This window comes from Epargyreus clarus, unplaced genomic scaffold (genome assembly GCF_041222505.1).
Source record: "Epargyreus clarus isolate Ecla_fem2 unplaced genomic scaffold, WU_Ecla_fem_2.2 ptg000023l, whole genome shotgun sequence".
NCBI classification, from domain to species: domain Eukaryota; kingdom Metazoa; phylum Arthropoda; class Insecta; order Lepidoptera; family Hesperiidae; genus Epargyreus; species Epargyreus clarus.
Genome location: NW_027332230.1, coordinates 6,560,892 through 6,586,257, shown reverse-complemented (window position 1 = coordinate 6,586,257; position 25,366 = coordinate 6,560,892). Strand labels below are relative to the sequence as shown.

At 34.7% G+C, this 25,366-nt stretch overlaps 2 protein-coding genes across 5 annotated transcripts; one reads left to right on the top strand and one right to left on the bottom strand.

The window, feature by feature from the left end:
- Positions 1 to 6: 6 nt before the first annotated feature.
- Positions 7 to 3,327, top strand: rtv (QVR superfamily protein rtv). The gene is made up of 3 exons (XM_073085909.1): positions 7 to 210; positions 863 to 1,039; positions 2,083 to 3,327. The coding sequence occupies exons 1-3, from the start codon at positions 147 to 149 to the stop codon at positions 2,295 to 2,297; spliced, it is 456 nt and encodes a 151-aa protein (XP_072942010.1). The 5' UTR covers positions 7 to 146; the 3' UTR covers positions 2,298 to 3,327.
- LOC140751837 (uncharacterized) lies at positions 3,307 to 25,064 on the bottom strand. Of its 4 annotated transcripts, none has more exons than XM_073085904.1 (5): positions 24,765 to 25,064; positions 7,893 to 8,094; positions 6,862 to 6,999; positions 4,083 to 4,229; positions 3,307 to 3,556 (listed from the first exon to the last, which is right to left on the bottom strand). In XM_073085904.1, exons 1-5 carry the CDS (start codon positions 24,765 to 24,767, stop codon positions 3,351 to 3,353), a joined length of 696 nt encoding a protein of 231 aa, XP_072942005.1. In that variant the 5' UTR covers positions 24,768 to 25,064; the 3' UTR covers positions 3,307 to 3,350. The 4 variants fall into 4 exon arrangements, with proteins under 4 accessions (XP_072942005.1, XP_072942006.1, XP_072942009.1 ...); XM_073085905.1 differs by having other exon boundaries at positions 6,913 to 6,999; XM_073085908.1 differs by lacking the exon at positions 24,765 to 25,064 and adding an exon at positions 8,997 to 9,116.
- Between the last annotated feature and the right edge of the window lie 302 nt (positions 25,065 to 25,366).

Here is a 25,366-nt window from a genome sequence, read left to right as displayed (position 1 = left end):
ACTTCGTAGTTCGATTCAATTTAACTTCAAACAAGAACACTGGGGACGAGTCGAGTCGATTGCGTCAATGTTTCGCTAAAAAATCCAAACAAAATGAATAGGTTCTTAAGTTGATATTGTAAAATTATATCGTTGATCATTGCAAGATGTCCTGTAAAACGTTTTTGATGTGTTTTTTGGTCAGTGCGTTAATACTGAAGGAAGTAAACAGTAAGTTTTCGTAGCCCATATTGTTTAACACGGATATGTTTCCAAGGTAAAGTGAGAGTTAAATGTTACCGCTGTGTTGCTCCGTCCACACAGGTTACAATTGAGTTGCGATGTCACAGAAACTTCACTTTAATGACTTTGTGGAATAATTATTCTTTATTGTTCATTCTTATTGTGATTCTACTATTCCAAAGTTAGGAAGTTATATGGTTATTATTAAACACTAGAATTACAAAGGTTTTTAACTTAATTTTTTATAACTTTTTGTTGTATCTTATTCTCTTTCACTTTATGAATTTTGTTGTTACATTAATTTGATTTCATTATTAAGTAATGTTGAGGAGTAGTCTAAAAATCTCACTTTGCTCCTTTTCATGGTTCCCGTCTCGTGGGAGATCAAATCTGGTACCCACTGCCAGACTAAAATTGTGATAGCTCTGTCATGCAGGTTGTGGAATATCATAATTTATAACATATTCCAGCAACCTTTTTATGTCTCATAGCCTAACTATGAGCTCTATCTTCATGACTGAGAAAGCTGGGGGCAAACTGGATGTTGTTGCTCCAATCTGAATTGGTGGAGACTATCAGATATTGCTGCAAAATTATTTTCACAGTCCTGTGTAACTTACACAAATGGTTTTTATTTCAGGTTTGCAAAGGAGGTGTATGAAATGCAGATCGAGGGGAGAGCTTGGCTCCTGTGGGGATCCATTCCCCTTCAATGTGACTGATCCAGAAGCAGAAGTGGGCATCCATGTGGTGGCGTGCCCATCAGGATGGTGTGGCAAAATGATTGAGGGAACCACTGGGGCGTTTAGGACTGATGGTAGGTTCTTTTTATAGGTTTTTTCTTTAGTTACTAGTAAAGTACATAGGTTTTCTCCAATAGTCTAAATATATAGAACTCAAAGGTGACTGACTGACATAGTGATCTATCAACGCACAGCCCAAACCACTGGATGGATCAGGCTGAAATTTGGCATGCAGGTAGATGTTATGACATAAGCATCTGCTAAGAAAGGATTTCGATCAATTCTACCCCCAAGGGGATAAAATGAAGTTGAAGGGGATGAAAGTTTGTATAAATCTTCTTAGTTAATAATATTACTTCGTAATGCGAGCGAAGCTGCGGGCAAAAGCTTGTGTATATATAATGTTTCTGTTGTCATCAACAACCCACTCACACGTCTGTCCCAATTTTGAGCTTTGCATCTGAAAGTGGGAAGAGTTTATACCCTGCAGATTAGTAGACACACCATTGAGAACATTGCTTTTTTTTTCTTCAATGTTTTCCTTTTTTCTTCAGAGTTAAAATTAGTTATAATTTGGACTAACATTGCAGCATTGAAATTTTTAATATTTAATTAATACACACACTGCATAATTTTTATATCTTTATATCATCAATATACAAGTTAAAGCCACATATTGTTAACCCCGTTGCATATTAAAAAGTGAATTCATAAAAAGCAAAGTTACTTAATTTGACTTGATTTCTTGGACCTTAATTTTAAACCTCGGCCAGCAGGGGGCAACATACTCCACAATAACATTTACACTAAATGAGATAATGGCAGGTCATGTTTGCAAAAAAATTGGTCATAAAGAATAAATTCTGTCTGAAATTTGTCAACAAAAAAGGTCATTCCAATATTGGTTTTCTTGTTTTGTAAGAAACTTGAGCAGGAAACTAAGATTTTCATTTAAGTAAAGTCATTGCTTGTCATAAGGTTGTATGACATAGTAATATGTGTATTGGAGAGTACTATGGACATTCTATATTGGACTTTGGATTTTTATAATCTTTGCAAAGTTCTTGTTGCAATATTTAGTTGTATGATATTCACATTGGTAACAATTGATTTTCAGACTATGGTGCTGCAACCCAAAGAATGTGTCTGCAAAGATCTCCTAGTGACGACGAAGAGAGATGTGCCTACACAATGTGGAACCATAGAAAAGTATACATGTGTTTTTGTAATGGAGATCTGTGTAATTCAGCCCATAGGATCCCCACATTTTCTATGTCAATTCTAATTACTCTCGCAATAACATTTTATAGTGTGCTATGGCATAAACATTAGATTATTCCTTAAATGTGATTCCATTTTTGTGATATTTATTTTTATCAGACTTGTATGTACTTAAAACACATTCTTATATCAATATTTTTTCAACGAATGCCATACCTAATGGATTTTGAAATTATACACAGTTTAAGTAGAGAGACTAATTGGGAATTTGTGGTCAATTTAATAAGTCATAACTGTATATTTTGTATCTATAATTATTTGATCAAGAACATGATTCATATGACAGCTTAATTAGTTTTTAATATTATACCACATTTATAACTGTTTTCTTAGTGGTATTGTAATGATGTAATATTCCGTCCATATGTACTATATCTTTAAGACTTATAAACAGTAAATTACATATATTTACTGGCACAAAAAAAATGCTCACTATTGTGCTTTCAATAAAAACACCGTGAAATTGTTCATTAATTTGAATAGATAAGAGAGAGCCTTGTTCTTTTAGAATCTCATTTAGGTAGGTCTGATAGTATACTCGTAATGTAAAATATATTATGTATCCCGTCCGAATGTTTTAATTTTAATTATTGGTCTCGTTACTACTATTCCTCTATTATTATTTTTAGTTGAATGAATATGTAAGAAAAGGATATGTTCTTATAGATCCTTATAGGTTTGTTAGTAATATTAAAGTTTGTAGTAATAGGTCCTGTTGTGTCAGAAACATTTAACAGGGTTTTAAGCTTTTTTTGTCAAATAAAAACACAATTTAAAATTTCTTGTCAATTATATTGTTTTTTTTTTGTAAATAAATTTTCATCACAAAATTCGTTATATACAAAGTGTAAATGACAATAATTTAAAATAAATTGCGCAATGTAAATACTCAAGGAAATGAGGTTTTGTTGACTGATTTTCTACTTTTTTTAATATTAGCTACAAGTGAGGAAAGAATAAATATAAGCTGAGGTATATTATATTTTTAGAATGAAATATTTTTACAATATGTTTATAGCATAGTCATAAGTAATCTAATATTATACATATTACATTTTTATAAACTGTATAATCCGTAAAATGTGTTTTATTTCTCATCAGTATCTAAGGTCGGTTGTAAGGCCAAGTATGTCGTATACTCCCGATGCGATGCGGCTTCAACTTGTTCTTTGTTCTGAGTTCCTGGTTATCAAGTAAGGACTTGATATGGGGAATGTCGTGGAAATACAAATGTCCATGCAGGCTCGCTTTTCGCACCGCCGAGATGGCTTCTGAACCTTCCAGCAAGTAGGGGTCCAAGGGATCTAGTCCTGGGAAATAATTATTATCGTAAAAACTTGTAAGCATGGAATTTATACGCTATATTATGCAATTGGTTAAAAAATAATTTCAAATTTTGAATATTAGTACTAAATAAAATCATTTCTAAACAATATTTAAAAAAATATGACGTAATATAATAATATTACTATGGATTTAAGTTGGTTTATATAAATCAGACCAAAATCTTTGTTAGTTGGTATATATAAATCTTTAATAATTGAGTATATTATCTCTTTTCATAACATATGACGCTACTCCAAAATTACATGACATCCTAAGTTAAGTCTATGAACATGACAAAGGCATCTGTAAATAATCAAACCCAAATAGGATTTAAGTCCTATCTGAAGTCAGCTACAGATGCTTTGCTACCCCTGAGAACTAAATTGAAATAACTTGTATGACTATTTCTCATATTCATCAAACCAAATAACCAGCGCATTGTTATAAGGTGGCGGTGGTGCCGCCGGAGTCTAGAGTAAGTAATATAGATAATGTTAAAGTCAAAACTACCCTCAGGATTGCCGGAATCTGATCGTCTATGAGCTTCGAAGCGCGGGGGGTTGATCGGCGGTAAGAACAGGCCGTCGGGCCATAGCGACTCGGGGTCCGGCGAGTCAACCTTGTATGGCGATGGCGGCAAGACGGGAATGTTTATCTCTGTGGATTTGAATAGACGAGTAGTTCACTCAGTGGTCGAATATCGAACATAAACACACATTTTTTTACCCAAGCATGGTTCAGCAACAGCTACGAAGAAAATAAGAATGTCGGATGACAAACAAAATAGTGAAATGTTTTGTTTTAGCTGATCCTAGATTTATATATTATGGTTTCCATTCCAGTTATAGGATTAGACATTAGATTTTTTTAAGATCGGTATCATGGACCCACAACGTCTACAAAACATCCAGACCTAATGCGGGAATCTGAATGCTAAAATTTAAATATATTTGACCGAGAATCGAAATCGTTTGAAGGTATCAGCACCATTACTTACGGCACCTACTTACCTAGGATGTTGCAATATCCTGGTCCCAAGAGATCCATTGAATGTGGTACGTAATTATTACAAATATTAATTATATTTAGTAAAGCTAGAAATTTTAAGGCAATAAAATAAGATGATCTTACTTGGTACTCAAATATTGAGCAATTCCATCGGCCTAGTGAAAAAAATTAAAGCAATAAGTGAGTCAGAAATTTATGAGACAGGGGTCGCATTCTGCTTCTTATACGATGGGATCTAAGAATTTAGTACGCAGGTGTTAGTATCGACCAGTGAAACCAAATATTAGCAAAGGGAACCATTAAATCGCTCAGTAGTTTAATAACTTATGCATAGATTAGTAACGAATAACGATACTTCGCCGCCTTGAAATTGAATGAAGCCACAAACGGCTTATTAGTAAGTTCTTTTTTTGAATTCTTGACAAATAAAAACATTTTTAGAGAAAAATTACGAATAAATGACTAATACTGCGTAATTTACATAATAAATAAATATTTATTTCAAATATTTTAGGGACATTTTAGCACGGAGACGTGGCAAAACTTTTTTACGCAACTATTTCAATTCTCAAAACTGGGTACATTTTCTTGTTAGGAGTGAGTAATCTTTACCAATCTATGAACTTATGTTAGGAAATTCTTTCTCTATTTAACGTTCGTCTATAAGTAACATCATATAAAACGGAATTGTGCGACCGTTTCTGTACCCCCTCTCTGTTACGTATTGTAACAAATGTTTCACATTTGTAAATATACGAGATGTCATGTTTAGAACCCTCTCTTCTGTTTTAGAAGTAATGTACAAATGACCACTGTAAAATAAAACTATAATAGTTCTCTAGGACAATCTATTTTAAGTCATTTTAAGAAAATGCTTGAACCTGGGCACCTACTGCTCATAATCTATTAATCTGTTTTTAAAGTCTTAATAGAAATGTATGTAGTATGGTATGACACAACAGATTAGTACTTTAGGTGTGTTTCCATTCTCTGCTGATTCGCATAATAAAAGTATGTTGTAATGTTAATTAGTAATAAAGGAATCTTAGCATGAAAATTAATTTTACCGTCATAAATTTTGTTTCGTTTATTATCTCAATACGTATGCAAAATTTTGCAATATTTGAAGGGGATTCCGTATGATATGCTCTCCATAAAGCTAAGAATTCATGGAGCGGTTTCAAAACGCATCCGCCGGTAGCAGTATAGAAGAGCGTTTACAATACGAAATATAAATATACTGAAATGTAGTCTTGTAAAAGGCTTCATTCCTGACAAGACCATAAAATAGGTAAAGGCTCCTAAAATGTAGGTTAAAGAAAGTTGCCAATTGAATGATTTATGGTCGCTTGTGAACCGCGACCGAAGTGGGTGAACACCCATGTACTTAGCGGTTGATCTTGGCAATCTGATGAATGAATCCTAATTACCACGCCACTTGCAATTTCGACTTGCAAATGTTCAAGTTAGCGAGCACTTCCGCAACCGCGGCGGTTATGAAACCGCATAAAATGACCTCATCGATTCAAAAATAAAAAATCTGACGCGCCAATGCGGTTAAAAACCGCTCCGTGTGTACTTAGCCTTACTTCTTCGTAATAAACACGATTTATGACAGGGCAATTGGGAATGTAGCAGTTTATAATCCCAGTGACACGTCTATTAAATCCAATGTCACCATATCAAAGATGCTAGTGTAATTCCTTTGAAATAATATGCGTAGTAGAAATTAATTAGGTACATATTATTAAATAAATAAAAATACTGTATACTTTACGCTTGAGAGATAGATATTCATAAAGTATTAACTCTTTGATTTCTACCAATCCGTCCTTAGCAATGAAATACGGCAGATATGACCTAAATCAGGCATATAACTTTTTATAGTTGTGGTTATAACAAAGATACAGCGTTGGTTTGAGCTACCTTCTTAAAATAGGTCAACGAAAAATGCGATCTCTGTTTCTATAACATGCCGACCCGGGTGTGAATTTTGCCGCCCCGGAAATAGATTGACAATGGTGAAATTTTGACCCATAAAATTATCCTCTTGATAAGATATCCTTCACCACAACATAATTGAAAAATCAGGGGATAGTACCTAGCTTTAGAACCTCGGACCCCCGGTTAAGTGGCCGAGTTTCAACCACTAGATTATCACTACAACTTAAATACCTGCAATTGAATACCTATAATATGTACCATAAAACGCATGCAAGATGAGTTGGAAATAAAGTTGGCCCCGACACTGGCTACATGCTTAGAATGAACTATCTTATACCCGTCATATAACTGTTATACCGCCACGGTAAGACACTAAATGAGTTATCACGTGGTATATCTTCGTTCCGGAATGGTGTGGATGGTTTCTCTTTGGGGTAACCGCGGCTACCACCCTGGGTCTGAGATGTCGCTGGCCCTGGAATGTACAAAAATAGGCAATGAAAGTTATTGACGATAAAGATAATATAATTATAATAAAATAGGACTTGAATATTGATATTTTTACGTTAGTCAGCGTTATCATTTCGGTTGCTACAGCTGTAAGATTATGTATTAGATTATTAATTGTTCGTATTACGTAAATAAATAAAACTAGAACTTGATCTATCAATTAAGAATTCCCTTCAGTTAATACCTTTCTATTTTGAGTTGATAACAGATGTGTATGGGCTGCGGAGACCAATTAATGCGATTAGACAAATTGCATGGCCGAAAAAGCCTAGGTGTTCCTAATTAGGTACTCGTACGTATCTCCCATAATACACTTGATTTACAGGATTTAGCTCTAAGTTTTTGATAGTAGTATTATAAAAATTATAACTTTTGACATATAAAAATACCAGGTACAGCTATGGTATAATCATAGACAGATTTTTTTGACATCCTATAGGTATATGATAATTAAACCCATATACCTATGGGTTTTAACATCGCCTTAAGGATTTTGCTGTTACAATGTAGGTATGAAGAACGACCCTTTTTAAATGAGTTATAACATTAAACAGGATACAAATGCAATTTTTCATTTCCTTTCTTTTTTACGGTTAGTACGTACGTTAATATTTTGCTTTTATATTATAGACCAACAAACGTGAAGTCCCAGGTGGACTGGTATGATGTTAAATGGTCACTGCCTCCCGTGAGTATATAATCAACACATATAGAATCAACACATGTATATAATCAACGCCAAATAGATTATAGGTCGGCCATATAGGCGTCGCCACCCCCGAGGACTAGAGTTGGCATTACCACCCCTTTCAAACCCGAACACACCAGCGTTCAACAGTTGTTATTGTTCGGACTTACTTCTTAGCTGTCTAAAGGAACCTTGCTGTTGGTACGCGTGTCTTCGCAGGGGCAGTGGGTCGCCGACCCCGTGCGAGAAGCTCCTCGCGGGCGTGTTCACACTGACGTGCGACGTGAACTGCGTGCCCCCGAACACTTGACCAGACATCTGGATGCAGAACAACACGCTCCATACTCTTCGCAAATGCTTTGCTGCTACTTTCTGAAAAGAAAACGAATAATCTATTTAGGATAAGCATTATGACTTGCATGGGAAAGGTAGAGCCGGTCAGAAGCTTCGTTATGGCATAACCAAAGAGTTTAATAGCACGGACATTGTCAACATTTTCATACAAAAACTTTGATCCCGCTTCACTCTGACACACTCGTATTTATTAATGTTTGACATAGATATATTTTGAAACAACCTATTAACAATTGGTAATGAGTCGCGGATGCCACTTTTCTCCCCAGGTCCTTAGTTTACCAATACTTCAATTTTATATACACCTAGCTTAGACCATAATTAGTCTTCTTCTATACAATACATCCCTGACAAGATTACCTCACTAAGATTCAGACGACCTAGACATGCCACTTTTAGCAAAACTGCCGCGAGGGTTTTATTAAGTAAAATGTCATACAACCGGATTTCTTCATCAAAAGATCTTTTGAAGATTCTCCCCGCATCAATACAAAAAGATCTTTCATTCTGATCTGGGATTTGTATGTTTGAATGTTAACCTTGTCTGCGATGTGCTATACCTTAATAAGATTGAGATAATCACCTGTTATAAATAAAAATACACTCAGGGCCTTCTTTAACCACATTGGGTACTAATATGTAGATTAATGGTTAGAGTACTGCTGTTCCCACGCAGGACGGTTGCGACACAATGGTAACGCGTCTGTGTAGTCTCGTGTCGTCTCCGATTCAAATGAATTTGCTAAATACCGATGTATGTAGTGGCGAAATGTGCCGGTGAACGGACGGATCACTCGAGAGGAACTTGACCCTTAAGCATGTATGATATCGATTCGAGACATACAGGTAACTTTCGCTTGAACCTGTTCGGCGCTAAAATATTTTATCATAGTTGCAGAGGTTAAATTAATATTAAATACCTGTGTTATTATTGTTGATTAGCATTTTACACCACATATAGATAACTACCCTCTTCATAATACCACTTTAATTTATAAGTCACTCGTAACGTAACACCTAATTTGTAGGAAATTATTTTCCCCTTACAACTTGAAGTTTATGGTTGATGCTCTTAAACTATTAAATACTATAAATCATAATATATATCAGGTAACTCATTGTCATTTGTGTCTTGTGCGTACGAAATTCTTGGATATTCATGTATGTTTCAAAATGAGTAAATATTACCTATTGTTTACGTTTAGGTAGTTAAATATTAATGTCATGTTTAGTGCTATTTATTTTCATTTATTACGTCCTATTTTAGATATTTTTACTATAGGTACCTACTTAGGTACATTTATTTTAAAGTCAGTGATATGTCTATATTAAGATTTATCAATAAGCTTAATTAATAGTGCCATTAAAAACTCGTAAACCTATCTAGGGGAAAGGTGATTACTTTTTGGTTTCTTACTCATATCATGAATATTAAGTGATTCATTTAATATAGACAATGGCCTACATCGAAATTCGATTCAATCGATTTTAATAAATAGGTAGAATACTGCCAGTATTTAGTAAACGTTATCACAAGTTTAAATTGTTTAAGACTTGAACGATGAAGTTAAAAACTTATACTAAAACGTACTAGGCCGTGACCTTACTGAAGACATCAGTAGACATAACAAATAGATGTCTTAACGATTGAGATCCAGCTAATGGAACCATGTGAGATGAACATTAAACCAAGGTGAAGCAGAATCATTATTACAATGGTAACACTACAATACAACAAAGAAGGATTCGGTGCTTACATCAATGAAGATTATGATGTTCAGTCGAAATATAGATTAATTAATCACGAACAGTATTAAACCGAGCCCGGGAAGCCATCACGCGTGATTAGATTACGTAATTACAATTGATTGTAATCAACTCTTTATTTGAAAATATTTAAATTCTTTTGTAAATGGCTAACAGGATTTTTAAATATTGGAATACCAGACGAGCAGTCCACCTTGTGCTATGTGACTACTGCCGCTCTGGATATCTGTAATCAACGCCAGATAAGACTAGATTTCTACCTGGAGTCGACCACAGACGCGCTGCTTCCCGAGGAGGATTAAGCTGGAATGCCTTGGAAAAGTATGTCTCCCTTACCACAGCCTTGAAACCAGAAAATAGCAGAGCTTAACACTGCTGTTTTTAGGCAGAAAAAGGTGTGGCGGTGATGCCGCGGGATACGAACCAAAGAGGGTTCTAACACCTTTAGATAAATATCAATCCTTTTCCAACTCCATACTTTTAAAGAATCCATTTTCGTCTTATACATAACAGTTTTTCATAGCTATTCAAAGTTATAAATCTAAATAATAAATTTGCAGGTCAATAATTTTATAAAAGCTTAAAATATAGGTTAGGATTAAGGATAAAAGCTTAAAATACAAGTTGGGATAAAAATATTGGGCTTTCTATCTGAACTTATCAATAACATGACTGCAGGGTTTATTAGGGCATCATTTGGGCCCTTGGGTAGTGTCGCGAAAAAATTTGATTCTGATTCTAGGCCGAAATGGAGACGTAATCCATCGTTCCGGTCAGGAAATTGGGTGTAAAGGTGTTTTCTTATTATTAGTTGGTAATAATCCGTTCTAAAATATTTGCCGAACGTCAACTGACCCGAGACGGTGATAGGGTGAAACGGTATGTAAGGTTTTGTATGAAAATATTGATAATGCCACTTATAGACACATACCTATTATTATTTAATCTCTTTGGATGTACACCTACCACCTATCAATCAGTTGTCAAATCGACCGTTACAAATTTTAACACACGACTCCTTAAAACGTGACTTTATGCAGGGCAGGTTCTAATTACCGATCTACCAGCAGTTTACGATCGTTCAGTATTACAAAATTTCACTCTCGATCGCGAGAAGCATTTATCGGTAAAGCACCATCTTGTACGTATTGCGTACAAACTCCACTGATGAGAATTTGTCACGAGTTTGTCTTTGTCATGTCAGCGTAACAACGGTCACGAATCACGGGACTTATCAAGGACAAGCGACTATAAAACTTAAGTATTCAATTTATAGTTGTTTAGAATTACACCAACCTTTAGGTAGGTAGGTACTTGTTGGAGCTATACTTTTTTTGGGAAAAATGATATCACGAAAGCAGGATGTTCTCATATCGATATTTATCCAAAATCGATATCATTAAGTTGGTTAGTACCGATTCGATACAGAGCAATCATTTTGTAAAATACCTATAATATATTTTTAGGGTTCCGTATGAAAAAATAAAAATCGGACCCCATACACTCGTGCGTCTATCATACAATACACTATTACAATTATTGTAATAGTTTCACTTCTTGTGCGTGTACACATACTCTTTTTTATTTTGAATGAACCACATCAAAGAAATACAACTTCTTATGTACATATACACACCCGCGCTTTTTCTCAGTAAAGACACTATCGGTATTACTAATATATTTTTTTAATAATATCTTTATTGTTAGTTGGCTAATATTAATAACGCAATGTTATTAAGCACTACAGTTACACAGTAGTGTCTAATAATCATTGTTTTGCAATAGGATATTGTTTGTAGAAAGGTGCTAATACAATCACGTCAACGTGTGAAATATGCGTGTTATGTATGTAAGTTTTACTAATTGAATTAGTAGAGCCCAGAAAGCTTACGACAAATTATTTGTTTTAGCTACGTGCGATACAAAAACATTCGATTACAATACGAGGCCTTGAAAGTTATGTTGTATTGATTAATATTTTAACTGTTAAAATCTGCTTATTTATTATACGATAAATCTTCCAGACAATAATTTTGTGGTGAGACCTAAGTACAAGGATACCTATTCAGTTGATGTATCCGCTGTAGATACCTATAGTAATAGCAAGGAGAATTACGAAACCTTCATAGTACGTGTACCAACCTACAATTCTAATAATGTGTTTAACTATTTCATTTTACATATCCACGTACCTATCCAGTAAATCAGCGACGCTTCGTTAGCGATGAAATAATATCGAGGTGCTCCATCTTTCTGACAATAATACATTAAGGTCAAGATGCCGCCAACTGTTGGTAATTACTGTAGCAACACATGTCGATAATTTTGAAATAGTGAACTTGTCCTATTTTGTGAAGTCACATACAAGAACTTCGTGTGAATGTGCCAATTAGGCTAAGAATACACGGAGCGGTTACCCGCCGCGATAGCGAAACCGCAATGTGTGTATAATCTTCAAATGCGGGTAAAGCCGCGCTGTGGACGATATGCCAGCTTATGCAGTTTTTAATTTTTTTTACAATAAAGTAGTAGCAATAGGGCATACATTTCAACGGATGGTATGTGGCTACTGAAGCCCATCGATATCTGTAGTCAACTCCAGGCTTACCTGGATCTTAATTAATTAGATCCTTTTAGGTCATTTTTGTGGGGTTCGTCATACTGGGGTGGATACATAACCCCAGAAAACTACGGCCGCGTGAGTTCTGACAAAAAGTGTCCCTTAACCATGCGCAAGTGTTGGTAAGAACAGCTCCTTGGGTTGTTAGCCTTACGTAGAATTTGTGATAGTCAAACTCGCTAATAATATCCATTACTCTGTCTACATTTTACGCCTACTCATTTCGTCGAACAATATGGCAGCATTATTGAAATCAGTGCTTTGCACCATTTAGCAAGTCACATGGAGACAGGTAGATAATAAAAAACTCGCTTAAAGTCTGCCACTTTGCTGCACCTGAGCGAAAAGCGAAATACCTCAAATTATTATCTTTATCACACCTTTCAATATTAGAATATAACAGCTCTACATCACAAATATATGCCCGTTATTAATAATCAAACTATCCAACTATCGCCCACCAAATATCGAAATTTGATAATGTCTAGTATAAATACCTAATGTGTCAAATGTCGATCTTTGATGGGCATAAGATTGGATAGATCGGTTAGTAGTAATAGACGGTAAAGTAATTCAGCTTTATTATAATTATTAGTATTAGAAGTATAAGATATACCTACTTACTCGTAGCAGTAAAGCTGCCCTAATCACACAACGAAGGTTTCTACTTAAATCTATAAACTTTAACTCATCTAGATCGGTACTAAATAGTAATGACCATACTGCAATATAAACTTATCTATTGAAGCCGCCAGCGGGCAGACATGAGGCTATAGTAAAAGTACTTTATGTATACTAATTGAGCCGACGGATCATCGCAAAGTGGAGCAAGAACTCGATCGTCCTTCATGAACGCAGCGGAGATCGCAATCCTTTACAGCATCACGATCATTTCAATTTACAAATTGGTGAATATGCTATGTTACTGACAGCACAATTCATCAAAGATGAAGAGTAAAAATAATTAGAAATGACAAATCGTAACAAACTAAAAATGCATGACGTGTGTTTTTTAATCAGTTATTATCTTCCATTATAATTATCTGGAACTCTGCAGATATAGCTGCATTCCGTTCAGAGATTTGTATAGCGACATTGACCGTAGGAAAGAAAATGAAGTAGGTAATATTATGAAATATACACATACCTTTATCATATTGTGGTCTTTGGTTTACGTTTTTGTTCTGTCTAGCAACAGTATATAAGGACCATATGAATGTTAGGAATGCTGACTATTGAATAACCTTGAGACAATCAAAGCCAGCTACCAATTTATCGATTTCGAGGTAACTCTAATACATCGTCTGAAATCTATATCAGACGTAACTATTCCATACTAGGTTACAGTCACGAATTGATACCTGATCCTGTATACCTATGTAGGTACATGTAGTTGTGAAATCCCTTTTCCTAATATTAGGTTGAAATATAATATCTTCAGTGTTTGCTTGATTTTTCAATAGCCTTTATATGGATATTGGATTATCTAATTTCCAAAATAACTTCATTATTCTTTTCAAAAATGATGAGATTATCTATTGTATTACTGATCATCCAAGTATTAATTCTGCAGGAATTAATTTACTCTTAGTGCCTAATCCGATTGAGTTTTTGTTTCGCGGATATCTTCAAATTCTATAACGATGTAATGTCAGTAATGAATATGGTTAGTGAGTATAAATTATTATTAAAACAAAAACCCGAACTGCTGTTACACAAATACCTGAAATATTAAAATAAGAATAAGGGCTTGAAAGCGTTTTATTTATTGTACACAATTACACAATGCGTTCCTGCCTTTTTTCTTATGTCACTCTAGCCTGCATAGAATGTATATAACATAACATAACTATACCTATCATTATTATTCTAGGAGGTAGGTAATTAATGGATACTTGAATCAGTTACCTAAAAAGTGCTAAGTTATTGGTATCTATTAACAAAATTAATAAAATAATGGATTCTCTACAAGTCTACACTGGATCCTCTTAACAAGATGGTCAACTTTCGATCGTTTGTTATTTACGTTATTGGTCTCGCGAACAGCCGATGATTCGCCTGTCACGCCGCACCTTACTTTCACCCGGAAAACTCCCGATAAAGGTCGTTTCAGTGTTTTCTGATGACCACTTTTGCTTTTTATTAGAGCTTCCGGTTCGGTATTGCGCCACTGTTACTATTTTTTGGAAATATCTTATTTTTTCTGTTAGTAAAACGTAGAGATAAAAATTCAAAATGATTTTTTTATATTTAAAATAATTGCAGAATAAAATATATCCTCCAAATCCTCCAATATATCCAAATAAATATTATTGCAGAATAAAATAACCTCGCATGAAATTTTCACCAAAATTAGTTTGTTGTAAAATTGATAGACGTTATCTGAAATACTTTTAAAGTGTTTTTGAACGAAAAAGCCTATTGCAGCCTTCGGGCGTCGCAGCCGTGCGGTTTTGCTTTCCGTGTCATGTGTTATTGCCCTAGAAGCTGTATGTATTATTTAAATTTATTACAACAAATACATTTTACATTCAATCGTGGTTTCAATGGCAGAAAGCGCATAAATTGTCACCGGAACAATAAACCGGTTTACAAGTTCAAGAGTGAACTTTTATTTGATTATGTCATTTGCTACAATGTAATGTTTTGCTTCAAGGGTATTATGCAACTCGGTACCTTCGGTTCTGAGATTATAATCGGCAATGCTAGAATCATAGATTAGTAAAGATTACTCACTCCTAACAAGAAAATGTACCCAGTTTTGAAATTGAAACAGTTGCGTAAAAAAATTTTGCCACGTCTCCGTGCTAAAATGTCCCTAAAATATTTGAAATTATTATTATAAATTATTTAAGTATCATGAAAATTACGCAGTATTAGTTATTTATTCGTAAATTTTGTCCAAAAATGTTTTTATTTGTCAAGAATTCAAAAAAAGAACTTACTATATTAAGCCATTTGCGGCTTCATTCAATTTCAAGGCGGCGAAGTATCTTTACTAATCTATGGCTAGATTACAATACATATTGTCATATACCTATTAGTTATTTGCAAAAGAAAAAAAGGGACTTCTATATTTAAATATTACAATTAAAAAGAAATATGACTTAAGTGGGATATTGAGACAATTTTAAAGAATTTCGGACAAATTCTTTAGTTCGATTGTTTGGGGCAATTCCAGTTACAGGGTTAGGTTCATATATGGGGTTACATGGGGGCTATATGGTTATGTTATAGGGTTATATGGTCCCATGATAACATGAAGTGCTTTTCATGTTCTCTAATCAAAGGAGCCTAAAGTTGATGGCGCTTCGTTAAGCGGTGTTTTATTGTGAAATACTTTGACCCTGATTATGATCAGAACCATAGTATTGTTAGAAACGAATCTGAATATTGATCAATCATCTAGCGAATTTTGTAAATGCACGTTAAATAACAATGCAATATAATATTATTGCAACCTCGTCCAATGTCCATGTGTCAAACATAAAATTATTAAGCAACCTACAGCAGTAAATTAAAAAAAAATGGAAAAATACTTTTCTTATCGTCAAAATTATCGGAGGCAACATATGAACGACAATAAGTTAACACACGAGCGACAGCCCGCGTTGACGATGATCGCCACCGTCTGTAGCAGTCGCTACCGACACAGGCGGCGACAGTCAGCGGCGGACGTTGCCTGTTAACAGCGACCAACAACAAAACACGATCGCTGTTTCATGATCGTCTGAAAGAAAACTAGGAAATAGCAGAGTTTAACAGTATATTCAGTGCTTTGCGACCGTTCTGTGTGAAAGCTACAGCAAGAATACCGATGACGTATCTTCTAAATTCAAAACAGAGTTTTTCTACAACATTCTATTTTTGGTTTACAAAAAGTATTTTTTTTTATTGAAAAAGTTTTTCTTTGATTGTTGTCACCGACCGCCAATGATTGTCGACGCTTGTTAGCGACGATCGTGCGCGACGGTTGCGGGCGCGGACTATCGCTCGTATAGTAAAGCCAAAAAACTAGTTGCCTATATTCAGCTTTCATATATGTATTTGATGTTTAATCTTGATCTTTGTGACCGCGACCCGTGAAAACACTGTCTACAATCGTCTATTTGTACTTTTACCGTCGTGTTTTGGCATTCGCGGCTCGTCAAGTGCGTGCCAGAGAAATTTCGTCATCGTATCAACTTTGTCTTTTTGCTTTGACAGTATAATTTCGTAAACATGCAAGTCAAAATAGCAGACACATTTGAAAAATATTCGTCTAACAAACGAAAATTAAATATCTGTTTAGTTAAGTATGTCTCTTTTGTTAAGTCTATTTTTAGTGCCATTTTTAAATTATTAGTATCCTAAACATTGCCAATTATAACGTTTGAATTTAGAATTAATTTTAAATCTTTGTGTACCTTGTTTATTGTAGAGCAAGTAGAAGTTTAGTGGGGTTCCATTAATTAAAGAAATTAGAAAATTAATTAAACGAGAACACTGAGCATTTTTTTATCATGTGCACCTCTTCTCAGCAAAATTTTAGGTACAGGAAGGTACAGGACGTCATTTATTATTTGAGATGCTCGTGAATATGTGGCCAGTAGCCACTGGCTGTTCCAACGCCAAATGCAAACCAAGAGAATCCTTTTTTTTATTCGTCCATTAATATATCACAGTAATATTACTTTGCGATTTTCATGTCACTTGTTGTTAATGACTAACGATATAAGAAATACACGTAATAATTGTCTCCTTCTCACTTTACAAGTACCTACCTATAGGGTGGAAAACTCAAGTAGTAGAAAACTTAAAAAAAATTTTTTCAATGAAAATATATTTGAATAAGATATTAAGGATGTTGCAGTTTTCAGCTACAAGATAATTTCGTAGGTATTTTTAATTTAGTGATTGCAGAAAAAATATTAAAAGGATATTCGAGAAATTCTACGACGTACAAACATATTCATTCCGACTACCGTGCGTGATACGACACACACTTGACATCACATCAATTGACTTAAGTGTTACCTTGACGTGAGTCGGAAGCAATTATTAATTGCTTCTACAACGACGAATACCGAATTGCTTCTTTGCATGTGATTTATATAATTACCATAAGAAATGTCTTGACTATGTAGAAAACAAACAAAGTAGAACTTTTTGTTATTCACTTTTACAAGGCAGTACTAGGTCAGGTTTTAAGTGTGGGTATACAATCTATAGATTCAAATTTGTTCTTAAAGGGCAGCAACACATCTGTGATCAATATTGTATATAACTACATGATAACTCATGTCTTCTTGAGCATCCAGTAATCCATCCTCATCTTGCAAACTTAACTATATTATAAAAAAATATCAGGGTTTAGCGATGATTTAATTTAAAATAATCTGCGTGCCCGATTGTTATTTTTACTATTTTAATCGTTGTTTAATTCTAAGATAAATAAACTACTACTACATTTCTAACATTAATTTTCGTTTTATTAAAAAAAAAATAACATTGACAAAGGAATTAGTAGCATTAAGAAAAGCTGTTTAAATTTAACCAAAGGTTGTACAACCTTACTACTTACAAACATCCATTATCGTGTTAGCATCTATGATTAACCTACGGTGGGGCTTAGCCCATTGCAATAAATTGCTCGTTTACAAGTTATTTATTACTTAACGACGCATATTGTAACATTTCACGAGGCGCTTACATTATTTTGCTAGTTAAGAGTAAGCAAGTAGTTCTTACCCTATTACAGATTCACAATAGCAGTGCTGTTATTGTTTGAAAAATAAAGGCAAAGGAAAAACAAGGCGTTCCATCTTAGTCCTCAGGAGTAGCACTAGCAACGCACCTAAACTCCATTACCGTTCTATCATGAGCTATGTACGGTCGTTTGCTGCTTGTATAATAAACTTCTATTCTTCTACTAAATTAAGTCTTGAGTAGTTTTTATTATTCATTAGTTTGACTGGCTCACTTATGGAAAAAGTTCTATTAGGCTTTGTGCGAACAGAACTTTATACACGTAGGTTATTGAATCTAGACTAACTACATGAACATCCTAGTTTATTCTTCTAACATAGTTTAGTTTTTAGCATAAGTTGTTGTTTAATTTAGTTTTTTTTTACAACTCATGTATAATCCGCGCCAAACTGCTAGCCCGCTCTGAAGTTGTTGCGAGCAGGTAGTCAAACAATTTGCTATGGCGAAGCGATTCATTTCTATATTTAGAGCGGATTAATAGTATTACGCGGACTATACCTATTCTATTTATTTGCAGAATCATTGGATTTTTGCAATGCTCTAACGGGCTCAAATAGAGTCACGGGAAGGCTATTGGCATTTATAGCGCTAGGTTTTCGGACTTTCGGTCTCCCTGAGAAGTTGTGTAACTAGACAGCCGGACGTCTGTCTGTCAAGGATAGCAACAACGCATCTATGGTTAGATTCTGATCACATTTAAGGTTAGTTATGTTGTCCCCGCAGATCATCAGGTAGACTGCATAGCTTAATAGTAACTGACAAATTTTAATACACATACACAAGATGTTTTCTAAGCAAGAACGAGTAAATCGTAGTTGTGAAGTATATCCCATGGATCATAGTAAGTGTATCATAGTTGGTACGTGCATATTATAGAAATAGTATAATATGCACGTACTACTATAATATTTGATTTTGTTCAACGCCACTTACTATTAAAATAAATTAAAAAAAAAACATTTTGACAAAAAGTGGAGTTGGCTGATTTGCGAATTAAGGTATCGATATGTATCTTGGCTGAATGCAGGGAATAAACGTTAATCTCGTAAACTTTACGCCAAGGAATTAATATTAACGGACGTTAAAGACACATATCAATACCAAATAATATCTATATTAAAAGGACTATAAGGACTCACATCGATACGAGATAATACGGCTCTATATTAGCAACTTTAAACGTTGGTCATTCAAGTTTTGGCGATTGCCTCGATGCTGCATTACGTTTTGGGGACTTACTGCGTTTGGTCCCAGTATCGAAAACGCGGTTTTTGAGAACAGCTCTGTAGGGCTATTTTTGCAAATGCTGCATCAAGAGTCCAAAAGTGACTGTGATTGGTGCTCAAATGTGTATGGGGTGTAGAGTTTGATCGCTGCATCTATTTGCTGAAATCCAGAAATCAGTTAATCCAGCCAAAAAGTAGCATGTCTGCTGAATCCCTTAGGTATAAATTCTTTTCAAAAATTAAAATCTACCATGTACTTAATGTACCTAGTTATTTCAACACCCAAACTTACGTACATACCTACTACTGATGTCAGAAGGAATGGAGGATTGCGTGCTAAATTAAAATTGCGGTTTAATATGTACCTAACTTGGATTAGGTAGGCCTTTTACGAATAAACAAGTGGTTCCCATTAATCTACTAAGAAGCTAAGGAAGAGTTCTCTATTATTGACACTATTTGAATGAATGATGTCTTTTGCGTGCTCGTTGAACACCAAATTCCTCTTGATTTGTGACGGAAGGATAATGTTAAGTAGGTAATATATTTACGCATACCACTCCGAAAAAAATATTCATTTGCCACAGTATTTATGTGCAGGCAAATCCATTTAGTAAGACAAGTATGTCATGTATTAAAAGTACCTATAGGTACCTACCAAGTGCCAACACCTATATGCTGATGCAGTTATCATTTATAGTAATTCATAGAACTTTTAGTTCAATTGAAAGCGTGATTGATTTAGGACGAACGCTCTCTGTAGATCAATGGTACCTATCGATACCCAATCTATTAATTTGCTAAATTCGATCACACAAAGTCATCAACATTTTATGACTATTTGAGATTTAGTGTCTTGTGTACTTTTTATGCGTATATATTTTAGTACCCACAAAATTAGTTTTTAATTGGAAATCCTTTCTAAACTATGTAAACAAATTGGGGTTCACGAATTGCCCAATAGCTGAGGTTAAAATAACACAAACTGGAGCAATGCAGATCGTGATACACGTACACCGACACAATGAGTTTCGTTTGATGCGTTAAGTTCGATTCGTTGTGTAACAGACGACCTTCGTACTGTTAGCTAGACCCATTTGTATAATGCTTTAGGACCAAATTCTGTGCTTATAATGTTTAGGACCAAACTCTTAATATGTATTTTTATAAGTAGCTAACGATTATGCAGTGCACCTGTGAGTAAGTCACTGCTGTCCATGCACATCTGTAAACTCTATATAGAACAGAGATGGTCGCCTAATATGTAGATCGATTTACGCTAAAAATGAATGGAGTTGTGGCGGTAGTACCGATTGCCCTAATCGGACTTTTATGTATTTTAGTAGAACTTCAGAGAAAATATAGAGCATAGGTACCTCAGGTAATAAGTTTAGCAATTCGGCGACGTACCTTATAACCGCTTATTTAATTTTATAGGATCCGGTATATACCTATTATGTAAATTAAAAAATAACGTTAATTTGATTTGTTGACTGAACAGGGAAAAAATAAAAGCCTATATTATGAAGATAAAATTATCGTCATAATATTGATATTAACTTTGATGAATGATTCATAAAACGTTAATCAAGAACAGGTTTGTCTTATATGAGATTAATCAATTATAATAATAGAAATAACAAGGTCAAAAATTAATTGCGATCGATCGAGATATTATTTTTTCACCAAGGATCATCACGATTGTGCGTGCTATAGAAATTCGGCAATTATTTTGTTATATCTCTAATTATTACTGAGATCCCGCCTATAGATTTATTGATTAAAATATTCAAAACTGACAATTATACGAAATATGATATTGAAATTTAGTAAGCAATAATTAATTATAAGTAAGTAATTAGAGTAATCTACAAGAAACGAAAACTTAATCGGAATGCCATATGATTTTATGTTATGTGCATATTGTTGGTGAGAATATTATTTTATTATTTAAGCTGCGATACGCCTTGTCTCTGTTATAAAATAAAATTATGACTATGTTATATTATAAAATTTATGACTATGATTTAATACATTTTGTTGTTGATGCACAGCAGTGATAGCAGCAGTAGTTAAGAAACTCGGCCTCTCGATCGAGGGGTCCGAGGTTCAAATCCCAGGAACGCATCTCTGATTTTTCAAAGTTATAGGCTTATTAGAAATTAATTATCACTTGCTAAACGATGAAAGAAAACATCGTGAGGAAACCTGCATACCTGAGAGATTTATGGAAAAAAAATCTCAAAGGTATGTGAAGTCTACCAACACGCACTTGGCCAGCGCAGTGGACTATGGCCTAATCCTTCTCATTATGAGATGACCCGTGCCCAGCAGTAGGACAGTAATGGGTTGTTGATGATGATGATGATGTTTATAATGTTTTAACGTCATCGAATTAGTAGTAGTTTTAAGCGTATAACAAATTTACACCTAACTACTCGTTTGATCTTTTTATATTTTGTTATAAAAACACTTTCTATTCAAATGACAAATGCAGATGGTAAATAAAATCAAGGCTTGATTTAATGTATTGAGTAATCATCATTTCATAATAAACTTCCCTAATCAATCAATAAAGCCGCAATCGTAATTTCAATAATCTAATGGCTTATTGTTGTATTTTGGTATTTGTTTAACGTGACATAGTGAACGATGTTTTTGCATTTGTGTTATTTGCGATCCAATTAGGCTTGTTTATTTCGTGGATAAATATATTTAGTCAAGAAACTTGGTGGTGAAGGGTGAATACGATGACAAATGTTCCTTTGTTTCATGCATAAATCGTGTTTATGACGGTTAAGCTATTGCTTGCGGAAAAAGGCTGTATAACTTCGTTTAAAGTTCTCTGTTGTGACAAAACTCTAGTCAAAATCATTATATATCATTATGTCATATAGTTATTAAATATTAAGATTATAGAATTTGTTAATTGCGCGACAGAGTAGGTAAGAAGTGTGGCGTTCTGTAGTTCGGATAAACAGTTATTTTATCTGTAGCAAAAAAATAGCTGTAGGTATACGGCCGTGATAAATGTTTTAATTTATGTGTTTTTTTTATGTGTTACACTAAAAATAACTTAGTTTATCGTAGCTGGTAAACAATACATGATACGATGAGACTAACTTCAGAAGACACTGGTATAACCTTAACATTACAAAGTCGCAATGAAATGTAGAGCTTATGTTTGGCGCTAGTTTCTCGTATTTTTTTTATGAAACACCCTGATACCTTTCGTGTAGTACTGTGTACATTGCCGAAATTTGGTAACGCGTTTGGGGCTTATAGATAATATGCGCATAATTTGGGTTTGTATATCATTCTTTTGACTTAGTTACATTTAACATTATTTCAAGGGTCCATAAGATGATTTAAGAATGAGAAGGAAGGTAAAGTCATGAGTTTCATGACGTAATAGGTATGAATTAAAAATATTTAAGTGAAATCCAAATATGTAGTAAGTGGGTGTATTGAAAGTAGAGCTACGAGCATAGATGTATTAATAATAATAATATCGATATATACGTACCTAGCTGTTGACCTAAAAGTCATTATGATTTTTGCCATACTTCAACCTTTTTTTTTTCTCTCGAGGGGAAACCTTCAAAAGGTACCCGGTGTCGTGGGAACGACACGGGGTTATGTGGGATTTTTACTGCACTAAAACCCACCCGGTGGCCGTCCTCGGCGCTGCGTAGAGGACTCCGGGATCTCCAAAGGAACGCGACAGGAGTCCTCTCAGCGCACTGCCCGTCGGGCTCCGCCCAGGTGAGTGTGTATGACCACACCGTCTGTTGTATACGACGGAATGCTACCACACATACCGCCGTCCTTCCCGGGGTCGCTAGCCGGGCGGTTCGAGCTCCCACTCTTGCCGCCCGCAACCCGAAAGCCCCTTTTAGCCGCCTCTTACGACAGGCAGGGGATACCGTAGCCCTATTCTGGTCCTGGAACTGCCATATTTCACACAGCTAACCTCACACAGCTTTAAGTGTCATACATATGGGGGTCTTCATTCTATATTATACCTCCTACACCGCTGACTTTGTGTGTGTGCATTTGAATTTAACACAAAGATGAATTCATAACTATTACTAAGTTTTTTGTTTTTATCGAAGTGGCCCCGTGATTCAATATAATAACAACATAACATACAACTAAGTAAGGCAACTTACAATAACAAAAATCCAAAACAAATTCAATAATGTGCTTTTTCTCTGTCCTTGCACAATACTACCTAATTATCCATAATATAATAATAATCATCAAATATATTACCAATGAAAGAAAGTTTCATATGCAGTGGCGGACTAAGTCGGAGGTCCGGGAAAACAATAATTGATTCACATATCCAGGGCCGGATTTAAGGGAGGGCAACCGGGGCGGCAGCCCCGGGGCCTCCACAAAAGAGGGGCCCCCACAATAAAGACGTCGGATTTTTTTTTTATTCCGACTAGTAAGCACTAGTAAAGAATATATATATATCTTATCCTTTGATATTATTCGCTGTTTTACCTTTATCTACTGTACTTTGTACAAGCATGAATACTAGAAGAATCTACCTGCGTTTCACAATAAAATATTTATTGAAAAACTCATCTGAAAAAATTGATCATTTTATTCGGAAAATAATTTGGGGCCAGTGGGCCTCCACTCCTCTATTACCCCAAGGCCTCTAGACCTCTAAATCCGGCCCTGCACATATCTACCTATTACATTTTTAACTACTACATAACAATTACATAATATGTCGCTAGATATCATTAAGAATTATATAAATAATTCCTATTATTAATTATATCCACTGTATCCTCCAAAGACATCTAGGGAAATTCTTGTGGCAAACGCGTTGTAGACCCGCACATACTCTTTCTTTCCTGGTTCTAAGTTCGTGATTTAATTCTTAGCCTTGTGTGTGTTCTTGACTCCCACAAATACACAATTTTATTATGAACGTATTAAAAAGTACGTACCTACAGATGTTTTCGAAAGAATCAACTAACCACTTCCTATGCCACCCATGTGTACCCTTTACTTACTTTTACCTTCCTCTTGATAAAAACAAGATTATATTACTTTCTACAATTCCCTTTCAATACTGCGAAGCTCTGTTCTGCAGTTTTAAATGTTAACCAAACGAAATGGTCTAGTTTAAAACATTTGGACAAAAAATTGGACTAGTTTAAAACAAATCAGTTTTTTTTTAAAAAAAGCTCCTTTACAGTTATTCTCATAGATTAGTAGTTATTCTCTTGATAATGTTGTTGTATCTGGCTCTGTAGGGTAAATATTATGGGTAAGTAATTATTTATAGATATCTCAAAACTTACCATATTTAATAAGTAGGTTACAGTAAAGCTTTGTCAAAAGTAATTTAATTTTATCACTTGGATCACAACAACTGCTTTAAAGTTCCGTATTAACCAAAAATCAATTTACGAAAATTGAATTTACTTCGTTGACAGATAAAATTCCCGCCAAAATCGCACTGACAAATATGTTTGTGCGCATGCGCGGTGTTCACGCGCGTTTTGTCTTCTGGCTAGATTCTTAGGCTACGGCGTACCACACCCGCAGCCATTCACCATCGCATCGTCTTGCCGGGTTCTTTCTCTCGCGAATTAAAGCACGTGACATGATGCACCTTATGAAAGCACTGACCGTGGCGTAGAGCGTTAGAACTTTTGCATCGGTTGCATCCACCTGTTAAGTAATGTTTTCCTTGTGTACATACCTACTGTCGATGCGTTTGATTGTTGGTTCTCTCAACTGCGTTTCTGGTTTACTTTACAACTATTTGCTGTTTATGTACTTGTAATCTTGTGCATTATTAATACATTTAATTATTATGCTTTAAATAAATTCAATGTAACGAGAGAGAGATTGGTTTAAATTTCAGCATTTCACACTGTTCATTTTTATAGACTCGAAC